Source organism: Tursiops truncatus, chromosome 1, assembly GCF_011762595.2.
Source record: "Tursiops truncatus isolate mTurTru1 chromosome 1, mTurTru1.mat.Y, whole genome shotgun sequence".
NCBI lineage: Eukaryota > Metazoa > Chordata > Mammalia > Artiodactyla > Delphinidae > Tursiops > Tursiops truncatus.
The window spans coordinates 25,452,329-25,474,685 of NC_047034.1; the positions used below are offsets into that span (position 1 = coordinate 25,452,329).

General features: G+C 43.6%; 1 protein-coding gene across 1 annotated transcript in view; it reads right to left on the minus strand.

Annotated features, from left to right (window-relative positions):
- Window positions 1–22,357, minus strand: part of KIF26B (kinesin family member 26B) — a 506,655-nt gene that overhangs the window by 74,558 nt on the left and 409,740 nt on the right. The window contains exons 7-9 of the mRNA XM_019920589.3: window positions 21,585–21,678; window positions 20,128–20,390; window positions 17,159–17,342 (exon numbers count right to left, since the gene is read on the minus strand). Coding sequence (XP_019776148.1) covers window positions 17,159–17,342; window positions 20,128–20,390; window positions 21,585–21,678 — 541 coding nt within the window. The remainder of the gene's footprint in view (window positions 1–17,158; window positions 17,343–20,127; window positions 20,391–21,584; window positions 21,679–22,357) is intronic.

Consider the following 22,357-nt stretch of genomic DNA (forward strand, 5'->3'; position numbering starts at 1 on the left):
GTTAGGCACACATTTCTTAGATATGATACTAAAAACATGATTCATAAAAGACACAGAGATAAACTGAACTTCATTAACCTTGAATATTCATAGTTTTCAAAATACACTGTTAAGAGAGTAAAAAGATAAGCCACAGACTGGGAGAAAGTATTTGCAAGTCATATATCTGATAAAGGACTTATAACCAGAGTACATAAAGAACTCTCAAAACTTAACTGTAAGACAAAAAACAATTTTAAAAAGGGCAAAAGACACCTCACCAAAGATGTATGGATTTCAAATGAGGACATGAAAAGATGCTAAACATCACTGGTCATTAATGAAATGCAAATTAAAACCACAGTGAGATACGACTTCATATCTATTATATAAAAGGCTAAAATTGAAAAGACTGTCCATACTAAGTGTTGGTGAGGATGTGGAGGAACTGGAATGCTCATGTACGGCTAGTGGGAATATAAAATGGTGTGGTCATCTTGGGGAACAGGTTGGCAGTTTCTTAAAAAGTTATAAATTCATGTATGGTCCAACTATTCCAGTTTGTCTAGGTATTCACCCCAAAGAAAAGAAAATATATGTCCATATAAAGATTTGTACATGAATGGGTATGGTACTTTTATTTGTAATACCCAAATTGGAAATAAAACAAACGTCCATCAGCACATGAATAGACAGGCAAACTGTGGTCATCCAGACAATGGATTACTACTTAGAAATATAAATAAATGAACGATTGATACATGTAACAAAGTAAATCTCAAAATAATTGTGCTAAGTGAAAGAAGCTACTCAAAATAGTACAGACTGTGTGATATAATTCCATTTATATAAAATTCTAGGAAATGCAAACTAATGTATAGGAACTGAAGCCGAGTTCAGTGGTGGTTACCTGGGTATGGGGAGCAGGAAGGAAAAGGAGCTAGAGGGAGTGATTTCAAAAGGTCCCAAAGAAACGTTTGGGGGTGATGAATTTGTTCAACATCTTGATTGCATGGGTATATACATATGACAAAACTTATCAAATTATATACCTTAAGTATGTGTGGATTATTGAATCTACAGTATATCTCATTAAAGCTATTTAAAAAAAAAAAAAAAAAGGAAACATGCCCAAGATCATGGTAGAGCTAGGATTCAAACCTTTAAGACATATACTCCTCATCCTACACCATGTGGCCTCAGCCAGTTCTGGGGACAGCAGGAGCTACGAGCTGCCTTTTTGTCCTAAGCCCCACTGGCCCAGGGGAGTGTGGCCCTCAGCATATCACCCGAGCTCCTGGATCATCTCCCTTTCCTGCCCCCAATCCCCAGTCAGCAGCAGACTCCTACTTCTCAGTCCTCTGGATTCCTACCTTTCCAGGGTGACCCAGCCCACACCATCAGAACTGGCCCACCTCCTATTGCTCTAGGACAGCCACTATTCCCTCTGCTTTCTACTCTGCATGGAAGGAAAACAGCAAAGGTAGAAATGGTGACTTCCCAAAGCTGTTGGAGAAGCCAGGTCACCTGGGACAAGGTGGAAAAGGGGTTGGCTGAGAAGGCTGATGCAGGGCGTGGGATGAGGGTGTGTCTGGGTTCTGCTGGGTGTGCAAGGAGCATGCAGGCAGTGTCTGGAAGCTCACACATCTGCAGGCAGAGTCCACAGGACAGTGCTGATGCAGGAGAGCAAGGAAAATGTCTGGGAAACACTGTCCTGAGCCCAACCTTCTCTCTGCCCATCCCACCCTCAACTTCCATATCTAGTACTGAGAAAAACAGTGATAAAGGTTTAAAGAAAGCACAACATTTCATTGCAGGCCCTCCAGTGGCTCTGGTACACCTGTGGCAAAGAATTTTCCACATTAAGGATGTTATATTTTGTTTACCTCCAACTATTCCTCAATAAAAATCCTTAAAAGGGTGAGAGACCATCAAGATGGTGGAAGAGTAAGACGTGGAGATCACCTTCCTCCCCACAAATACACCAGAAATACATCTACATGTGGAACAACTCCTACAGAACACTTACTGAATGCTGTCAGAAGACCTCAGACCTCCCAAAAGGGAAGAAACTCCCCACATACCTGGGTAGGGCAAAAGAAAAAAGAAAAAACAGAGACAAAAGAATAGGGATGGGACCGGCACCTCTGGTAGGGAGCTGTGAAGGAGGAAAAGTTTCCACACACTAGGAAGCCCCTTCACTGGTGGAGATGGTGGAGGGGAAGCTTTGGAGCCATGGAGGAGAGTGCAGCAACAGGGGTGCAGAGGGCAAAGTGGAGCGATTTCCGCACAGAGGATTGGTGCCGATCAGCACTCACCAGCCCCAGAGGCTTGTCTGCTCACCAGCTGGGGCAGGTGGGGGCTGGGAGCTGAGGGTCCAGCTTCGCAGGTCACATCCCAGGGAGAGGACTGGGTTGGCTGCGTGAACACAGCCTGAAGGGGGCTAGTGCGCCACAGCTAGCCGGGAGGAAGTCCAGGAAAAGGTCTGGAACCTCCTATGAGGCAAGAGACCATTGTTTCGGGGTGCACAAGGAGAGGGGATTCAGAGTACCGCCTAAATGAGCTCCAGAGACGGGCATGAGCCGCAGCTATCAGCGCCGACACCAGAGACAGGCGTGAAACGCTAAGGCTGCTGCTGCAGCCACCAAGAAGCCTGTGTGCAAGCACAGGTCACTATCCACACCTCCCCTCCCGGGAGGCTGTGCAGCCCGCCACTGCCAGGGTCCCGTGATCCAGGGAAAACTTCCCTGGGAGAACACACAGAGCACCTCAGGCTGTTGCAATGTCATGCTGGCCTCTGCCACCGCAGGCTGCCCCGCATTCCTTACACCTCCCTCTCCCCGGACTGAGGGAGCCAGAGCCCCATAATCAGCTGCTACTTTAACCCCTTCCTGTCTGGGCGGGGAACAGACGCCTTCAGGCGACCTACACGCAGAGGCAGGGCCAAATCCAAAGCTGAACCCAAGGAGCTGTGTGAACAAAAAGAGAAAGGGAAATTTCTCCAGGCAGCCTCAGGAGCAGCAGATTAAATCTCCACAGTCAACTTGATGTACACTGCATCTGTGGAATAATTGAATAGACAACTGAATCATCCCAAAATTGAGGCGGTGGACATTGGGAGTAACTGTAGACTTGGTGTTTGCTGTCTGCATCTAATTTGTTTCTGGTTTTATATTTACCTTAGTTTAGTATTTCGAGTTTATTATCATTGGTAGATTTGTTTATTGATTTGGTTGCTCTCTTCCTTTTTTTTATATATAGATATATATTTTTTTTTTCCTTTTTCTCTTCTTGTGAGTGTGTATGTGTATGGTTCTTTGCATGATTTTACCTGTATAGCTTTGCTTTTACCATTTGGCCCAGGGTTCTGTCTGGCCAGTTTTTTGGGTTCTTTTTGTATAATTTTTAGCACTTGTTATCATTGGTAGATTTGTTGTTTGGTTTGGTTGCTCTCTTCTTTCTTTCTTCAGTTTTCTTTTTTTTTATTACTTTTTAATTTTTAATACTTAAAAATTTTTTTATTTCAATAACTTTATTTTATTTTTCTTTCTTTTTTTCTATCTTTTCTTCTGAGCCACATGGCTGACAGGGTCTTGGTGCCCTGGACGGGTGTCAGGCCTGTGTCTCTGAGGTGGGACAGCTGAATTGAGGACATTGGTCCACCAGAGACCTCCCAGATCCATGAAATATCAAATGGCGGAAGCTCTCCCACAGATCTCCATCTAAACACTAAGACCCAGCTCCACTCAACGACCAGCAAGTTACAGTGTTGGACACCCTATGCCAAACAACTAGCAAGACAGGAACACAACCCCACCTGTTAGCAGAGAGGTTGCCTAAAATCATAATAAGTTCACAGACACCCCAAACACACAACCGGATGCAGTCCTGACCACCAGAAAGACAAGATCCAGCCTCATCCACCAGAACCCAGGCACTAGTCCCCTCCACCAGGAAGCCTACACAACCCACTGAACAAAGCTTAGCCACTGGGGACAGACACCAAAAACAACGGGAACAACGAACCTGCAGCCTGCAAAAAGGAGACCCCAAACACAGTAAGATAAGCAAAATGAGAAGACAGAGAAACACACAGCAGATGAAGGAGCAAGGTGAAAACCCACCAGACCAAACAAATGAAGAGGAAATAGGCAGTCTACCTGAAAAAGAATTCAGAGTAATGATAGTAAAGATGATCCAAAATCTTGGAAATAGAATGGAGAAAATACAAGAAACGTTTAACAAGGACCTAGAAGAACTAAAGAGCAAACAAACAATGATGAACAACACAAAAAATGAAATGAAAAATTCTCTAGAAGGAATCAATAGCAGAATAACTGAGGCAGGAGAATGGATAAGTGACCTGGACGATAAAATAGTGGAAATAACTACTGCAGAGCAGAATAAAGAAAAAAGAATGAAAAGAATCGAGGACACTCTCAGAGACCTCTGGGACAACATTAAATGGACCAACATTCAAATTATAGGGGTCCCAGAAGAAGAAGAGAAAAAGAAAGGGACTGAGAAAGTATTTGAAGAGATTATGGTGGAAACTTCCCTAATATGGGAAAGGAAATAGTTAATCAAGTCCAGAAAGCGCAGCGAGTCCCATACAGGATAAATCCAACGAGAAACACGCCAAGACACATATTAATCAAACTGTCAAAAATTAAACGCAAAGAAAAAATATTAAAAGCAGCAAGGGAAATATAACAAATAACATACAAGGGAATCCCCATAAGGTTAACAGCTGATCTTTCAGTAGAAACTCTGCAAGCCAGAAGGGAGTGGCAGGACATATTTAAAGTGATGAAAGGGAAAAGCCTACAACCAAGATTACTCTACCCAGCAAGGATCTAATTATGATTTGACAGAGAAATTAAAAGCTTTACAGACAAGCAAAAGCTAACAGAATTTAGCACCACAAAACCAGTTTTACAACAAATGCTAAAGGAACTTCTCCAGGCAGGAGACACAAAAGAAGGAAAAGACCTAAAATAACAAACCCGAAACAATTATGAAAATGGTAATAGGAACATACATATCGATAACTACCTTAAATATAAATGGATTAAATGCTCCCACCGAAAGACATAGACTTGCTGAATGGATACAGAAACAAGACCTGTATGTATGCTGTTACTTAAATGTAAATGGATTAAATGCTCCCACCAAAAGACATAGACTGGCTGAATGGATACAGAAACAAGACCCGTATATATGCTGTCTACAAGAGACACACTTCAGACCTAGGGACACATACAGACTGAAACGGAGGGTATGGAAAAAGATATTCCATGCAAATGGAAATCAAAAGAAAGCTGGAGTAGCAGTTCTTATATCAGACAAAATAGACTTTAAAATAAAGACCTTTACAAGAGACAAAAAGGACACTACATAATGATCAAGGGATCAACCCAAGAAGAAGATAAAACAATTGTAAATATTTATGCACCCAACATAGGAGCACCTCAATACATAAGGCGAATGCTAACAGCCATAAGAGGGGAAATCGACAGTAACACAGTAATAGTAGAGGACTTCAACACCCCACTTTCACCAATGGACAGATCATCAAACATGAAAATAAATAAGGAACCACAAGCTTTAAATGATACATTAAACAAGATGGACTTAATTGATATTTATAGGACATTCCAACCAAAAACAACAGAATACACTTTCTTCTCAAGTGCTCATGGAACATTCTCCAACTTACATCATATCTTGGGTCACAAATCAAGCCTTAGTAAATTTAAGAAAATTGAAATCGTATCAGGTAACTTTTCCGACCACAATGCTATGAGATTAGATATCAATTACAGGAAAAAAATATGTAAAAAGTACAAACACATGGAGGCTAAACAATACACTACTAAATAACCAAAGATCACTGAAGAAATAAAAAAAATACCTAGAAACAAATGACAATGAAAACACGACGACTCAAAAGCTACGGGATGCAGCAAAAGCAGTTCTAAGAGGGACATTTATAGCAATATAATCCTACCTCAAGAAACAAGAAACATCTCAAATAAACAACCTAACCTTACACCTAAAGCAATCACAGAAAGAAGAACAAAGAAACCCCAAAGTTAGTAGAAGGAAAGAAATCATAAAGATCAGATCAGAAATAAGTGAAAAAGAAATGAAGGAAACGACAGCAAAGATCAATAAAACTAAAAGCTGGTTCTTTGAGAAGATAAACAAAATTGATAAACCGTCACCCAGACTCATCATGAATAAAAGGGAGAAGACTCAAATCAATAGAATTAGAAATGTAAAAGGAGGAGTAACAACTGACACTGAAGAAATAGAAAGGATCATGAGAGATTAGTGTAAGCAACTATATGCAAATTCTTAGAAAAGCACAACCTTCCGAGACTATGCCAGGAAAAAATAGAAAATATAAACAGACCAATCACAAGCACTGAAATTGAAACTGTGATTAAAAATCTTCCAACAAACAAAAGCCCAGGACCAGACGGCTTCACAGGCAAATTCTATCAAACATATAGAGAAGAGCTAACACCTATCCTTCTCAAACTCTTCCAAAATATAGCAGAGGGAGGAACACTCCCAAACTCATTCTACGAGGCCACCATCACCCTGATACCAAAACCAGACAAGGATGTCACAAAGAAAGAAAACTACAGGCCAATATCACGGATGGACAAAGACGCAAAAATCCTCAACAAAATACAAGCCAACAGAATCCAACAGCATATTAAAAGGATCATACACCATGATCAATTGGGGTTTATCCCAGGAATGCAAGGATTCTTCAATATACGCAAATCAATCAATGTGATACACCATATTGACAAATTGAAGGAGAAAAACCATATGATCATCTCAGTAGATGAAGAGAAAGCTTTTGAAAAACTTCAACACCCATTTATGACAAAAACCTTCCAGAAAGTAGGCACAGAGGGAACTTATCTCAACATAATAAAGGCCATATATGACAAACGCTCAGCCAACTTCATTCTCAATGGTGAAAAACTGAAACCATTTCCTCTAAGATCAGGAAGAAGACAAGGTTGTCCACTCTCACCACTATTATTGAACAGAGCTTTGGAAGATTTAGCCACAGCAGAGAAGAAAAAGAAATAAAAGGAATCCAAATTGGAAAAGAGGAAGTAAAGCTGTCACTCTTTGCAGACGACATGATAGTATACATAGAGAATCCTAAAGATGCCACCAGAAAACTACTAGAGGTAATCAATGAATGTGGTAAAGTAGAAGGATACAAAATTAATGTATAGAAATCTCTTTCATTCCTATACACTAATGATAACACATTTGAAAGAGAAATTGAGGAAACACTCCCATTTACCATTGCAACAAAAAGAATAAAATACCTAGGAATAAACCTACCTAAGGAGATGAAAGGCCTGTATGCAGAAAGCTATAAGACACTGATGAAAGAAATTAAAGATGATACAAACAGATGGAGAGATATACCATGTTCTTGGATTGGAGGAATCAACATTGTGAAAATGATTATACTACCCAAAGCAATCTACAGATTCAATGCAATCCCTCTCAAACTACCAACAGCATTTTTCATAGACCTAGAACAAAAAATTTCAAAATATGTATAGAAACACAAAAGACCTGAATAGCCAAAGCAATCTTGAGAAAGAAAAACGGAGCTGGAGTAATCAGGCTCCTGGGCTTCAGACTATCCTATAAAGCTATAGTAATCAAGATAGTATGGTACTGGCACAAAAACAGAAATATAGATCAGTGGAACAGGATAGAAAGCCCAGAGATAAATCCACACACATATGGTCACCTTATCTTTGATAAAGGTGTCAAGAATATACAGTGGAGAAAAGACAGTCTCTTCAATAAGTGGTGCTGGGAAAACTGGACAGCTATATTTAAAAGAATGAAATTAGAACACTCCCTAATACCATACACAAAAATAAACTCAAAATGGATTAAAGACCTAAATGTAAGGCCAGACACTATCAAATTCTTAGAGGAAAACATAGGAAGAACACTCTATGACATAAATCACAGCAAGATCCTTTTTGACCCACCTCCTAGAAAAATGGAAGTAAAAACAAAAATAAATAAAGAGCAGAAAGAGAAAAACAAATATCGTATATTAATGCATATATGTCGAATCCAGAAAAATGGTACAGGTACCGGTTTGAAAGGCAGAAATAGAGACACAGATGTAGAGAACACACATATGGACACCAAGGGGGGAAAGTGGGTGTGGAAGGGTGATGGTGGTGGGATGAATTGGGAGATTGGGATTGACATATATACACTAATATGTATAAAATAGATAACTAATACGAACCTGCTCTATAAAAAATAAATAAAATGCAAGAAAAATTCAAGGAAAATATAGCAAGGAAAAGAAAACATACACAAGATGAAAAGACAATCCTCCGAATGGGAGAAAATATTTGCAAATGAAGCAACTGAGAAAGGATTAATCTCCAAACTTTACAAGCAGCTCATGCAGCTCAATATCAAAAAAACAAACAACCCAATCCAAAAATGGGCAGAAGACCTAAATAGACATTGTTCCAAAGAAGATATACAGACTGCCAACAAACACATGAAAGGATGCTCAACATCACTAAACATTAGAGAAATGCAGACCAAACTACAGTGAGGTATTACCTCACACCAGTCAGAGCAGCCATCATCAAAAAATCTACAAACAATAAATGCTGGAGAGGGTGCGGAGAAAAGGGAACCCTCTTGCACTGTTGGTGGCAATGTAAACTGGTACAGCCACTATGTAGAACAGTATGGAGGTTCCTTAAAAAACTAAAAATAGGGTTTCCCTGGTGGCGCAGTGGTTGAGAGTCCGCCTGCCGATGCAGGGACACGGGTTTGTGCCCCGGTCCGGGAAGATCCCACATGCCGCGGAGTGGCTGGGCCCATGAGCCATGGCCGCTGAGCCTGCGCGTCCAGAGCCTGTGCTCCGCAATGGGAGAGGCCACAACAGTGAGAGGCCCGCGTACTGCAAAAAAAAAAAACAAACCTAAAAATAGAACTACCATACGACCCAGCAATCCCACTACTGGGCATATACCTAGAGAAAATCATAATTCAAAAAGAGACACATACCACAATGTTCACTGCAGCACTATTTACAATAGCTAGGACATGGAACCATCCTAAATGTCCATGGACAGACGAACGGATAAAGAAGATGTGGCCCATATATACAATGGAATATTACTCAGCGATAAAAGAAACGAAATTGAGTTATTTGTAGTGAGGTGGATGGACCTAGAGTCTGTCATACAGAGTGAAGTAAGTCAGAAAGAGAAAAACAAATACCATATGCTAACACATATATATGGAGTCTAAAAAAAAAGGTTTATGAAGAACCTAGGGGCAGGACAGGAATAAAGATGCAGATCTACATCTGAATCCTCAAGAATGGACTTGAAGACATGAGGAAGGGGAAGGGTAAGCTGGGACGAAGTGAGAGAGTGGCATGGACATATACACACTACCAAATGTAAAATAGATAGCTAGTGGGAAGCAGCCGCATAGCACAGGGAGATCAGCTCGGTGCTTTGTGACCACCTAGAGAGGTGGTATAGGGAGGGTGGGAGGGAGACGCAAGAGGGAGGAGATATGGGGATATATGTATACGTATAGCTGATTCACTTTGTTATAAAGCAGAAACTAACACACCATTGTAAAGCATTATACTCCAATAAAGATGTCAAAAAAATAAATAAGTAAAATTAATTTTTTAAAAATCCTTAAAAGGAAAGACATAATATGTTACTTCTCTTTTATCCCGTTTTGTATCATGCAAGATCAGTCCACAGCAGCGTGCAAGGGAAATAGTTATTTTTAAAGCAAAATGTCATCTGTTTTGCAACCTAATTATATAGACAGGAGAGGCTCAGATATTTCATTCGCTCCACAGATTAAAGGGCAAAGACAGGGACCAATTTGGACTTTCAGTAGTCCATTTGATGTAATGGAATAAAATGCATAATGTGCATGTAGTAAAACAGAACACAGAGAACAAAAGGCACAGTTTAGACTGTGCTGAAGAATAATATTTTAAAATACCTATAATTATACCTGCATGAGTCACAATGAGAGTCACATTTTTAACAATGGAAAATCAACTTTGCTCTATATCCACTGGAGTTTCAGTAGTCACAGAATTCTGAACTTCACACATGGTGCTAAATCTGAAATGGTACAAAGTGAGTGAGCACAGGCCACCTGCTGTGACCATGAATTTCCATGACTGCAGGTGGCTGGAGAGAAAGAAGTTCTAGAATCAATGAACAAAATAGGTGATAATTAATGGCAGGTAAGAAGCAGGTTCCTCATGGACTTTTCAGATTTCTGAGGTCACAGCTTCAAGGTTTAGAACATAACCCAGTCTGCCTTGAGACTATTTATATTTGAATATGTATATTTCAAGTCTAGACTTTGACCAAATGAAATTACCCACATGCCTTACTCTCCCACAGGAAACAATATACTAATTCACTCCTGAGTGACTCTCCCAGCTCATGTTCATGGTGCCAGGAAATGCTAAATTCTCCTAAAATCACTTAATTCCTACAACGATCCTGTAGTGCAAGCATTGGCACTATTTTACACAGATGAGGAAACTGAGGTTCACAGATGCTAAATAAATCACTTAAGATCTCATAGAAAACAGATGCTGAATCTAAGACAAAAATCCAGAGCTAACTATAAAGCATGTAGAAACTCTTTTAACTCACTTTCCTATAACTTAGTGGTTCCCAGACTTTGCTGCATATCAGAATCACCGTGGAATCTTTAGAAAATACGGATGCCTGGCTCCCACTCCCAGGCTTTCTAATGTAATTGGTCTGGAGTACGACACAGGCACTGGGGTTAGCTGAAAATCTCCCCAGGTGATTCTCTTGTGCAGCAAAGTTTGGGAACCATGGTCTTGCCACTTGGCCAGGTTAACCAAGGCCCTCCGTCAGCTGTGTCAGGCATGCTGCCTGATGCCCACAGCACGTTGTACGCTTGTGAGGTGTGCTGGCTGTTCCCAGTTTGTCTATGCACTTTTGCACCAAAAACATGAGCTGTACACTTATCAACAGGTCAGCTGGGTTTCCTCCTAAACCTAATTATGCCACTTGTACTTGATATTATAAATAAAAATACAATCAAATATTATGTAAACCAACAAAATATGATTATGTAAAGAGAGCTAATATTTCTAAAAACAACCTGAAATCAATGCTTTGGAAAGATGTGATTAAAATGAGTTAATTTTTGAAAAAAGATGCTGAATCAGGTGTGAATGAGAAATTACAGAGTAGAAAAAATTTTAGGAATCTAGGGAAAGTCTATACCCAGTTAGCTGCACAAGTGTCTCTTAAGTTCTTCAACTGCTCAAAAGAAATTGAAAGCAAAAACCAGACTATTATTAATGAGTGTGGTTTATAAAAGTCAGAATCTAAAGCTGAAAACTCATCTCAAAGAGAAAGCCATGGCCCTGTATCAGAAGACCGATGAATAAACACACAATTGTATGTTTTAAGCTGAAAGTGTTTTAAGACATGAATGTATCCTTTTATACGATTTCCCTTTTTAACCTAACTTTCTCGTTAACTGATAACTCCTTCTGACCCTGTTGTATAGCAGGGCTGTGAACTCACACCACCTGCTTACCCAAAAAGTAACTGAATGGTCGCTGTCTTTCTGAAACAGCTGCAACTACGTAATGGAGAGATTCACTCACTGTTTAACATACAGCACACATTTCATGTGGTGTGACATGTAAGGTCTGATGTGCAGGCACACCTCTAGGCTGTGGAGGACAGGGGGCCAGATGACAGGGGACCCTGTCCTCAGGGAGCCTGTAGTCTGATGAGCCTTAGAAAGCCCAGAATGACTGAGATATAAGGTGAGTAAGGCCGTGGCTTAACATCCCCCAAACTGCTATGGGACTTAAAGGAGAAAGATATTCCACAGAGGGGAGAATCTGAAAGACTTATGGGGAGGCAGCTCAAGGGGTAGTAGGGTACAGACAAGGTTTTTTATTGTTGATGTTATTGTGCCTTCCTTTCCCTTCCTTCCAAGATGAGACAGCCCTGACTTCAGTGGTAGGAGAGACTGAAAATAAAAGCACAAAAAGACGACTGATGGGGTCTCAGTTGGAAGTAAGGTACAGACAAGGTTTTTTATTGTTGACGTTATTGTTTCTTCCTTTCCCTTCCTTCCAAGATGAGACAGCCCTGACTTCAGTGGTAGGAGAGACTGAAAATAAAAGCACAAAAAGACGATTGATGGAGCCCCAATTGGTGGGGTCCCAGAAAAGGCAGAAGGGGAAAGGATAAGGAAGGCAAGGAGATGGGAGGAAGCAGACCTATGGGAAAGGAGTGGGGGAAAATGAGGTACAGGGACAAGGAGGTTTGATGCTAAGAGGACAGAAGCTGAGGTCATAGCCAGACTGACTTTCTTCTCCTTAAACAGGAAGCTGGTTATCTGCTGAAAGAGGTAGAGCAGGGGTCTCAGGCTTCAAGAGGAGGTTGGGAACTGCTGCTCTGATGCAGGTGGTGGGAAGGCCATGAGTGACCACTGTGGGAATTCCACACTGCACGGTTTGGAAAATTGTCTCCTGGCCAAATATTTTAAAAATTGTATTACAAAAATCTAAAAACATCAAACTGTCATTTCACTGGTGACCAAGGGGAACACGAGAGCCCTGAAGTAGCCCCGCCATGTGTGGCCATCCTCGCTGCACAGGGCTTTGCAATGCGGGACAGCAGAGGCCCGGTTCTGCATCATTTAGAAGCAATGCTCCTTCCTAGATCCCTTTTCCTACATCTACCACCCAAATAATGGATCTCTAGAGTCCTATGGACAGCACAGCCCTGGATAGGGCATCAGCTGATTCAAGCCATTCCAAGATATAGGAAAGAGGGGTTTGGTGGTCAAAAGAAAACCAAGATAAGACTTGTAAACAGATGAGTGCAGGCAGAGATGAATGTCCACGTCCTCACATGGTGGTTCATGTGCACACACACAGATGGATGCCTGGGTGCTGGTACACAGGTGCACACACAGCCAGCCCAGTCCGCACTTGGCCTCTACACTTCCCCTGGAGGCAATAACGTGAATGAACAAATCAGAGACCTAGTGTCATTCTCAGTCCTGGGCAATAGTTGCTTGCAAGCTTAGATGACTCATCAAAGTGAGGCTTTTAAAAACCATCTTAATCAACAGGACTTAGAAAATTCTGTATTGTGAACGTATTCCACTGAAGTATCACTCGTAGCATCTGGCTTTGGACTCCTAATTCACTCATCTTTATGAGGAGCACCTCCTGACTGTCATGGTTTTAGGGTCCCTTCCCCATTGCTGCAGTTCCCAAGGGGAATCTCAAGCCTTTACAGACATAGCTTTGCAAAGCAGGGGAAGGCTCCACGACAGGTGAAGAGTCAGCCCCACTAACGCTCCAAAGATTTTAAAGCAGGGAATATTTTAAGCTTAACCCAGTGCTATCTGCAAAGCAGTGATACGTCCACACAGAATTTTCTTTTCTACCTTGCCTGGACATGTTGTAAACATTTTTGTCTGTCCACTTATATGTGCATATGTGTATGTACGTGTGTGTTTATAAAATGCATATATGTGTATAAGCTCCAGGTGCCCACATACACATGGTGTGTTTAGTTCTTGCAGCAGAGATCACTGAATCCAGCATCTTCACTGGCCTCTGATGGCCAGTTACCAGCAGCTCGCTCTGCTCTGTTTCCCTGCAGGGGGACTAATTAATAAACTTTTCCTTAATGGAGTTCTGGCTGCCAGGTCCGCAGGGATTATTGCTTATATATAAGTAAACAAAATTTCCGTTTTAAACAACACTCCAGATCTCCTCATTATATTTTAAACAGATATAAAGGCACTGAGTCAAGCAAGCCGTGGGCTAGGAGGCTGTGTGCATTCTGGCCTGGATTCCCTTCCTCACTGGAAGCCAGGTACTGTAGCAGGCAGGTGATGCCCCCAGGTCCTTCGGGGCTAACACCCACATCAGCCTGGATGCCTGCCTTTTCTTTGTTCTCATCTACAGATACGTTAGAAAGTACCTCACTAGGTTTTGGAGGCCATTAATAGCATCTGCCTTGTCTTTTAACCTGAACTTATTATTTAAAAGCCATTCACTTTCACAATTTATAAATAGGAAGAAAATGAATTTGATGTTAAATATCTAATAAGTGCCCAAGATTTGTTAGGTGAGGACTTGGGTAGATTGTTGGGTTTAGGGAATGTCCCAGTCTACACTTTTGTGGAAGCTATACGTTAAGTTCTTATAGCTGAAATAATTTAATTGTTTCTTTGTTTTCAAGATTCCTCTCTACTTTCAGATTCCAAATTGAAAGCAGAACCATGAAAGAAAGTGAAAACCTGAAAGCAAGTTGTTTTAACTTGGTTAGAAACCTAGAGGGAGGGATTATCCTTCCCTCCTGAGCTTTTCTGCTCAGAGCCATTTGGAAGCCATTTGGCTCCAGGATCAGATCTTTTGCAAGTCACCCTTTGCTGAGAGTACAAGAATTCACTGCAGGCTTTGATTATGATTATGATTGGTAGCTTAAAAGAATAAAATAAACATTTTTCAGATTCCCACATTCATGCTGCTAAGACATAACTCAGAAAAATCAGTGAGGGCAGGATTTAAAGCCAGCTCCCAGATCATTAGGAGAACTGTGGATCAAATTCTGTACGGGGCTTCCCTGGTGGCGCAGTGGTTGAGAGTCTGCCTGCCGATGCAGGGGACACGGGATCGTGCCCCGGTCTGGGAAGATCCCACATGCCGCGGAGCGGCTGGGCCCGTGAGCCATGGCCGCTGAGCCTGCACGTCCGGAGCCCGTGCTCCACAACGGGAGAGGCTACAGCAGTGAGAGGCTCGCGTACCCCAAAAAAAAAAAAAAAAAATTCTGTTACAGATTTTAAAGGTCTGGATCATTTCATCCCTATCCTAATCCCTTGCTTCCTTCTTTAAGCAATTTATTCTAAACGGGAGTGCTGTACGTGACACGAGCCCTTCATTGAGAATCAACCTCCCCTGAAAGACTCGCATTCAATATATTTTGCTCATCCCCAGTCAGACCTCGATCACCATCACTGGTTGTCAAGAGCGATCTGATCTGCAGATGGTACATCTCCCTGGGTGCAAGTGATGGCCAGTACCTCTTGATTCCTGGGCAGCAGTCAGTGCAGGTAGCCAAGGAGGCGGGTCTGAGACTGCATTAGGGGAACTCTGGCCCCAGCGAGGATATCTGGTGAGATTTTAGTCCTGGGAGTAGGGGTAGGGGTGCATCTCTGGGCCCAGTCAAAACTAAAGGAGCAGGCGGCAAGCAATGTAAGTGAATGACTGGTCCATGTAGCAACATGGATGCGTCTCAAATGCGTTATGTTCAATGAAAGAAGCCAGACACTGAAGGGCCACACATAGACCACATGATTCCATTTACAGGTTGTTCTGGACGAAGGCAAGGTTATAAGGACAAAAATCTGATCAGCGGTTGCCAGGGGCTAGGAAGGGGACTGACTAGTAAGGCAAGAAGGACTTTTCTGTAGCCATGGCTTTGTTCTATATCTTGATAGTGGTGGTGGGTACACAACTGAACAGATTTGCCAAAATTCATTTAACAACACATAAAAAGGTTAAGTTTGACTGAATTTAAATTATACCTCATAAACCTGAACTAAATAACAACAACTAAGGAGTAGGAACAATAACAGAAGACTGGGCCAACAAAGGCATCGAGATGGGGGGAGGAGGGAGCTTCCACTTCCCCCATGCGGAAAGGGGGAACAGAAGCCCCCAAGAGCTATCTCCAGGAAAACCGGTTTCCACGTCTTTGGGCAACAAGGACCCCAAACTGGGCAGCCCATCCAAAGGTCCCAGTCGCATGTCTTAATTCCAGGCTCCATCTGGAATTAGGTTAGTTGATTGCCTCCCATTAGGCAATTAGCTGCACAACTTCTAGGCACCAGGCTTAGTCTCCTAACTCAGGGTTTTTGTTTGTTTTTCGGGCATTCAGCGCCCTTGAGGCAATCATTTGGAGAGCACTGGGGGCCAGTTGCCTACGTTTTGAAAGCCCTGTAGAAGTGGACAGAGAGAGACTCTGGAAGCTGCTGCCCAGCCAGCCCAGCCCTGTGGCCCACACTTGCTTTAGAAAAGCCCAGTGAGGTCCACCGACTACTTTGCCCACTGCCCAGGATCCCACCTGAGACACTCAGCTAAGTGCTGTACTCAACTCCTGAGCATAGAGTATATACTACTTGGCAGACAAAGGATGGAGCATTACACCGAGGTCGGTGCCAGCTTTGAAAACAGCCAAGAGCGGACCGTATAAACATTGATTCGGGTTCCCGGAGGCGCAGCTGCTCACAGAGCATGCCCTGGGCATAGGTGTTTACAGAGAAATGTCACAGTTGGGCATTACCTGAGGCAGGGAGGCAGCCAGAATCTGGTTCGCTATTCAGAAGTCTGATTTATAGACTATTTAAAAGACATGGTTTTGTTTCTTTCTGGTCCATATAGTGGCTTCAAGCTACTGATTAGTAACATTGCCAGGGTGCTTTGGTAGATACATGTTGGTCTTTCATGATGAGCACCTTTAAGGTTTTTGAACAAAAACATACTATGAAGCAGCCATTTTTCTTTTTAAAATTTGTTCTCTCACGTTCCCATGGCAATTACATCTGTAGATCATCTTTACCGAGTGAGCCCTTTCCCCTGGGTTGTTCGAAAGCAAACATCAGCCCAGACTACACAATGGTCTTGAATGACAGACACATCGGTGCACCCCACACTGGTCAGATCGTACTACATTTTAAAAGGTCACAGCTGGGCTTCCCTAGTGGTGCGGTGGTTGGGAGTCCGCCTGCCGAGACAGGGGACATGGGTTCGTGCCCCGATCCGGGAAGATCCCACATGCCGCGGAGCGGCTGGGCCCGTGAGCCGTGGCCGCTGAGCCTGCGCGTCCGGAGCCTGTGCTCTGCAGCGGGAGAGGCCGCAACAGCGAGAGGCCCGCGTACCGCAAAATACAAAACAAAACAAAAAAAGCCCCAAACAACAAACAAACAAACAAGAAAAAGGTCACAGCTGCTCTCGAGGAGAGGCTTCTCTCCAGGGAGGGCCAAGGAGGCTCGAGGGCAGAGGCCGACTTACTTCCCCCCTTGCCGCTCTTCTCCATGCGGTACTGGTAGATGTGCAGCGTGAAGAGCATGTGGGAGTTGCGCAGGTCGTCCTCGTTGCAGTCCTGCTGGCTGCCCCGCCGGGAGGTTATGGCAGCATCCAGGAAGAAGGCGGCCTTCTCCGCAGTGGGCGCCCGCAGCTCACTCTGGTTCTGCAGCTGGAAGACACAAGGGAAGGACTGAAGCTGCAGGCGGGCGGTTTGCCTGCCACTCGGGCCTGGCCGTCCGTTCCGCATTCTTGAAGGCTGGACGTCCTTCTGGAACCAGGGCCTCTATCCATGTGCAATTCTCAGCTTAATTTATTCATATCTGAAAAGTAACACTGAGCAGGCTTATTGGATGAAACATATTTTCACCCATTTTACAACTGAAGTAGAATCTGTAAGTATCAGGTGTGAAAAGCAAATGGTTGTATCTGGGTGATCCACGGGGGCAGGTGTCCCACCCTGACCTCAGCAGAGGCCAGCAAACCAACATCCTGGGCAATCCATGTTCCTAAGAAAACATGAAGGATGTGACCACATCTTGATTTCAAAGATTAGAGTGTTTAGAAGCAGGTGGGTTGCAAAGTGTGATTTTAGTTCACATAGTACTGGTATCACAAAGAAGTGAAGAAACTTAATTAGCTTTAACTCAATTCTCAATTTTCCCAGCTATTTAATTAGAGCCAATTTTAGGCCACATTTACTAGCATAGTTATAAATAAGAAGTAAGTGTAAAAGACATAAGAAGTAAGTGTAAAAGACATATGAAAACACCCAAGATACTTGAACGTCTCATCTATATCATTTAAGGGCTATCTATTTTATCTTTAGTTGCTAAATTCATGTTCATGGCGTACTCATTAATTCATTAAAGAAGCACTGTGGGCAACGTGTCTAAATCCTATGAGATGCCTTGGTAATTATAGTAAACCTTACTCAGGGCCATATTATCAGCATTTGACCAGCACTCCTCTACTGGGGGTGGGAGGGAAGAAAAGTAAACTAATATTTCTGATCTATTCAAAGGAATGATTTGCAGTATGTGCCTTAGGGTCAAATGTTGCCAGTCTTCTATTCTGACTCTAACTGTATCTATAATTCTGAATCATGAGAGTCGATATCTGGAACCTGAGACCATCAAAAGCCTCAACCTTCAGAGAGGTTCTGTGGCGCTCGTTGTTTTATACTTACTATCGCAGAAAAGATAACCCAAAGAATGTTTAAGCTTCTTCAACAAGAAGGTAAAGAGGATGTTGGTCTCTTCCTCTTTTTCTTAATCTTCAGTTAACCAGAGCTTTCACCTCTGTGGAACTTCATTAATGGAGTTATAAAAGTGAATGGCGGTTACAGCATATTTGAATGTCTAAGTAATGCTTGGAGTGGGAGCAGTGGGTAGGGTGACACTGATTCCATCACAGGTGCTGAGAAATGCGCATTTGAGGGCTCTATCCCAGGCCTATTGAATCAGAAATTCTAGAGGTGGAGCCCAGCAGTCTGTGTTTTAACAGGTCTTCCAGGTGACTCTGATGAAGACTGAAGTTTGAGAGCCACTGGATGAATGTCTGTATGACCACTTAGTTTGCATTCTAATTAGGTTTCATATCCAAACGGTATCTGATGCATCTGTTAAAACTATGACGAGCCAATTTTAGTCAGACATGGTAAGGACCTTTGGGAGTTGCTGAGAACTAACCGGGCAATCACAATCGACAGTCAGGAGAAACATCTAAGAGGGCTTCCTGGAAGAAGAGCCAACTAGCTGATACCCAACAAATAAGGAGTTAGCCAGATGAAGAGCGAGAGGAGAGGAGTCAGCAGCCTTCTGTGCACAGGGAACAGGATGTTCAAAGGCCCAGAGTGAAAAGAGGGAGGATGGTTGGTGCCTTCGAGCCTTGCTACTGAAAGTGTGGTCGGTCATTGGGAAGCTCGTCAGAAATGCGTCATCAGAGGCCCAATCCCAGACCTACGGAAGCAGAATCTGCATTTTAACAAGATCACCAGTGCTTCTTATGCACACTGAAGTTTGAGGGGCACTGCTTCCTTAGGGGACCTAAATGTAATTTAAGAGGAGTGGCAGGAGGGAGGGGAGTGGTAGCAGGTGATGCTGGAAGGTTGTGTAGGGCCTCTTGCGAACCACGAGGATTCATAATGGAAGTGGAAGGATCTGAGGTGCTCTAAGCAGGGGAGGAACATGGCCAGGTATGAGTAGATGGGTGTAACAGAGTGGGTATCCTCACCCGAGAAAACAGTCGCATCTGGGGTGAGGCAGGTACTTATCAAAATGAACACCTATTTAAAAAGGTGGCATCTGATAAAACTAGAAAATAGAGCCTGTAGCTAACGACTGGAAAACCTGATTATTCTGGATATGAACCAGGGTCCTCCCAGGTCATTCCCACCTCTACTGCCAAACAGCGAGGGAGAAACACTCCCAACAGGCATGACATCCTGAAAAGGCGAACTGGAACTTCTCTTGGCTTCCATGGTTCCAGCAATTATATCATGGTTCCAATTAGAAAGTGGTTATTAGTTTTTCCTACAGCACTACTAGTCCAGCTGTAAACCAGTGCCAGAAACACAGTTTATAGAGCCATAAACAGCCCCAGTGATGGCTGGAGCTGTTTGTGCAAAGCAGTAAACATTTCCGCTTGTCGCTAAACAAAAGAAAGATGGTATTTTCTTTTTTGTTTTGAAAGGGGCGTAAAGAAAGTGAATTCAATTTCCCCCCAGTGCTACAACTGTGGTTCCTGTTCATTGTCAATTAGATTCAAGGTACAAATATTTAGGTTGGGCGAGCAGCTGCCCTGCAGCTGCAGGCCATAAAGTTCCAGTCCACTTTAAAGTAAACACTTGCAAGCCTCCCCCGGTTGCATGTTGAGTGAGTCACGAGGTGAACTGCCCCAGCCGCCAAGGTAGGGATGAGCCACCTTGGAGCCAGCCAAGCCCCAGAGGCAATCACCTGCGTGCCACAGATGGGGTCCTCGCACAGGTACACGCCCGGAGACTGGCCGTCCTGCAGGCTGCCCGTGGCCACCTCCGACAGCAGGTCCCGAAGGTTCTCTTCTTTGCCCCACACCTCCACGGCTGAGATCCGCACTGAGAAACGGGCTCCGGTCTTTTCTTTCCGTTCATTTATCAGCTTGAAGAGCCAAGAGATGGCACAGGGGATGATGCCAAGGTTCTGCATGGAATCGTCTTTTCCAATCATGGTGTAGGATTTTCCTGGGAAAGCGAGGAAGGAAAGAAAAGCAGCTTGAGTGTCCAGGCATCATTCTATAGTCTCAAGATAGATGCCAAGGATGCAGAAGAAAGGCATGGGGAGTGGGGAATGGGAAGAGAGGAAAGGAAAAGGTGAGAGAAATATTAAACATTTGACATTTCCAAGTACTACTGATGGAATAGCTATAATAAAGAATGTGAGAACCCCGACTAATGACAAGATTAAACCACAGTTGACCTTGAGGAGAGGATCTCAAACATTACAAGCTATCCAGTTTCCGTACTGTTTTTCTCATGGTGGGAAGGCAGAAGTCTTTCATCCCTGATATGGTTCTTTTTATCACCACCCCACAGATTCACTCCACATACTTACACTTTATATCCTTTTGCAAGTTAAATGCTGCGTATATTTTGCATGGGCAAATTCCATTCAAATCTGGACCACTGCTTTGATCAGAGATCAGGAAGACCAAAGCGGCAGTGAGATGAAATGGGCTTTCCGACCTGGCCTAGAACCGGCTCCATCATTGCAAAGCTGCTGTTGGAAGCCCTGCCCAGGGACACTTTTTGGAACTCTCCATATTACTAACTTATCAAGCATGTAAAGGGAGACCTGGTGAGCAGATGGCCACAGGTCAGGATTAAGAAGGCACTTCAAGGGGATTCAGTCATCAAACCCTCACAGAGGTGTGTGGCGGCCGCCTTTCCCAGGTGCTTCGGCACAGGTGGATTCCCGACAGCTGGGTGGTGGGAAGCAAGGATGCTGGCAGACTGATCTCCCCAGACGGGTGCTAATGTGGTCTGGCCTTTGCTTGGTGGCTGCCCCTCTGGCATTATGTTGAACCCAAGTACTCTGGGGAAGGGGAGTCATCTCTGCTCCCCAGCAACCCCTGCTCAGGAAATGTAATTTTCCCGCTGGCTTTCTGGGCGTGACCCTGACCTGGACCGAGTGGGAACAGCCCCACTCCTCCTTTTGTGCATTTCTTGGACTCTAAGGCTTTCCTAGATGACTGGGAATCCACTTAGGATGAGCATCTATATTTAAGAAGCAGAAATGGTTATTCATGATTATTCAATTCAGCACCTGCGGGAAACCACCTTTCCCTTCATCCGAGGACTCCAGGTACAATACAGAACAATGGATAAAGTGATAGGGAAATCCAGCAAGCAGCATGAAAAAGTAAAGCTCTCACTGACCCAGCTTGGCGTGGCCGAAACAGAACACACAGCCATCTGCCCCGTTGACCACAGACTGGATCACCTCTGCCACGGTTCCAGCACACACTTCCGCCTGGCAGACACAAGAGGAGACACAAACTGTGAGTCGACCATTAACAATGGAAACTTGCACCTGCTCTCCTGGGACTCAGGGTCCCAGAGCCATGGCATTTCCAGATGGGTCCGCTCTAACGCAGTTCTGGAGGTGCGCAGATCCCTTCGTACTTCCCACTCACTCGCAAGCCTGAGCATTACACACATTAAAAGCAAACCACCCTTCTGCTAATTTGTGGTACATTTCAGCTGCTGTCTCTGCAGGCCAGGCACAAACAGGCTGGAACGGGAACGCAGAGTGCTTTCATGGACCTCACGCCATTCTGGCCTCCTCCCCGGGCAAGTATTTAAATATTCCATTCACGCTCTGCTAACTAGATCCTTCCTTTACACACACACACCTCCACAACCACCACACACACACACTCAGAGCTTATGAAATGGCTAGGCTTGTTAGAGGGTAAAGGGTGATGTGTCATTTCAGGAAAGTGACCTTGGGATACATTATGGTTCTAATCTAAGCAGGAGGTTTGTGATGCACGTCTGCTTTGTCTTCCTGATAACTCTCTCCTCTTTCTCCATCTACATCCTTCTCTTTTCAAAACCAGACTTTTGGGCTTCCCTGGTGGCGCAGTGGTTGAGAGTCTGCCTGGCGATGCAGGGAACGCGGGTTCGTTTCCCGGTCCGGGAAGATCCCA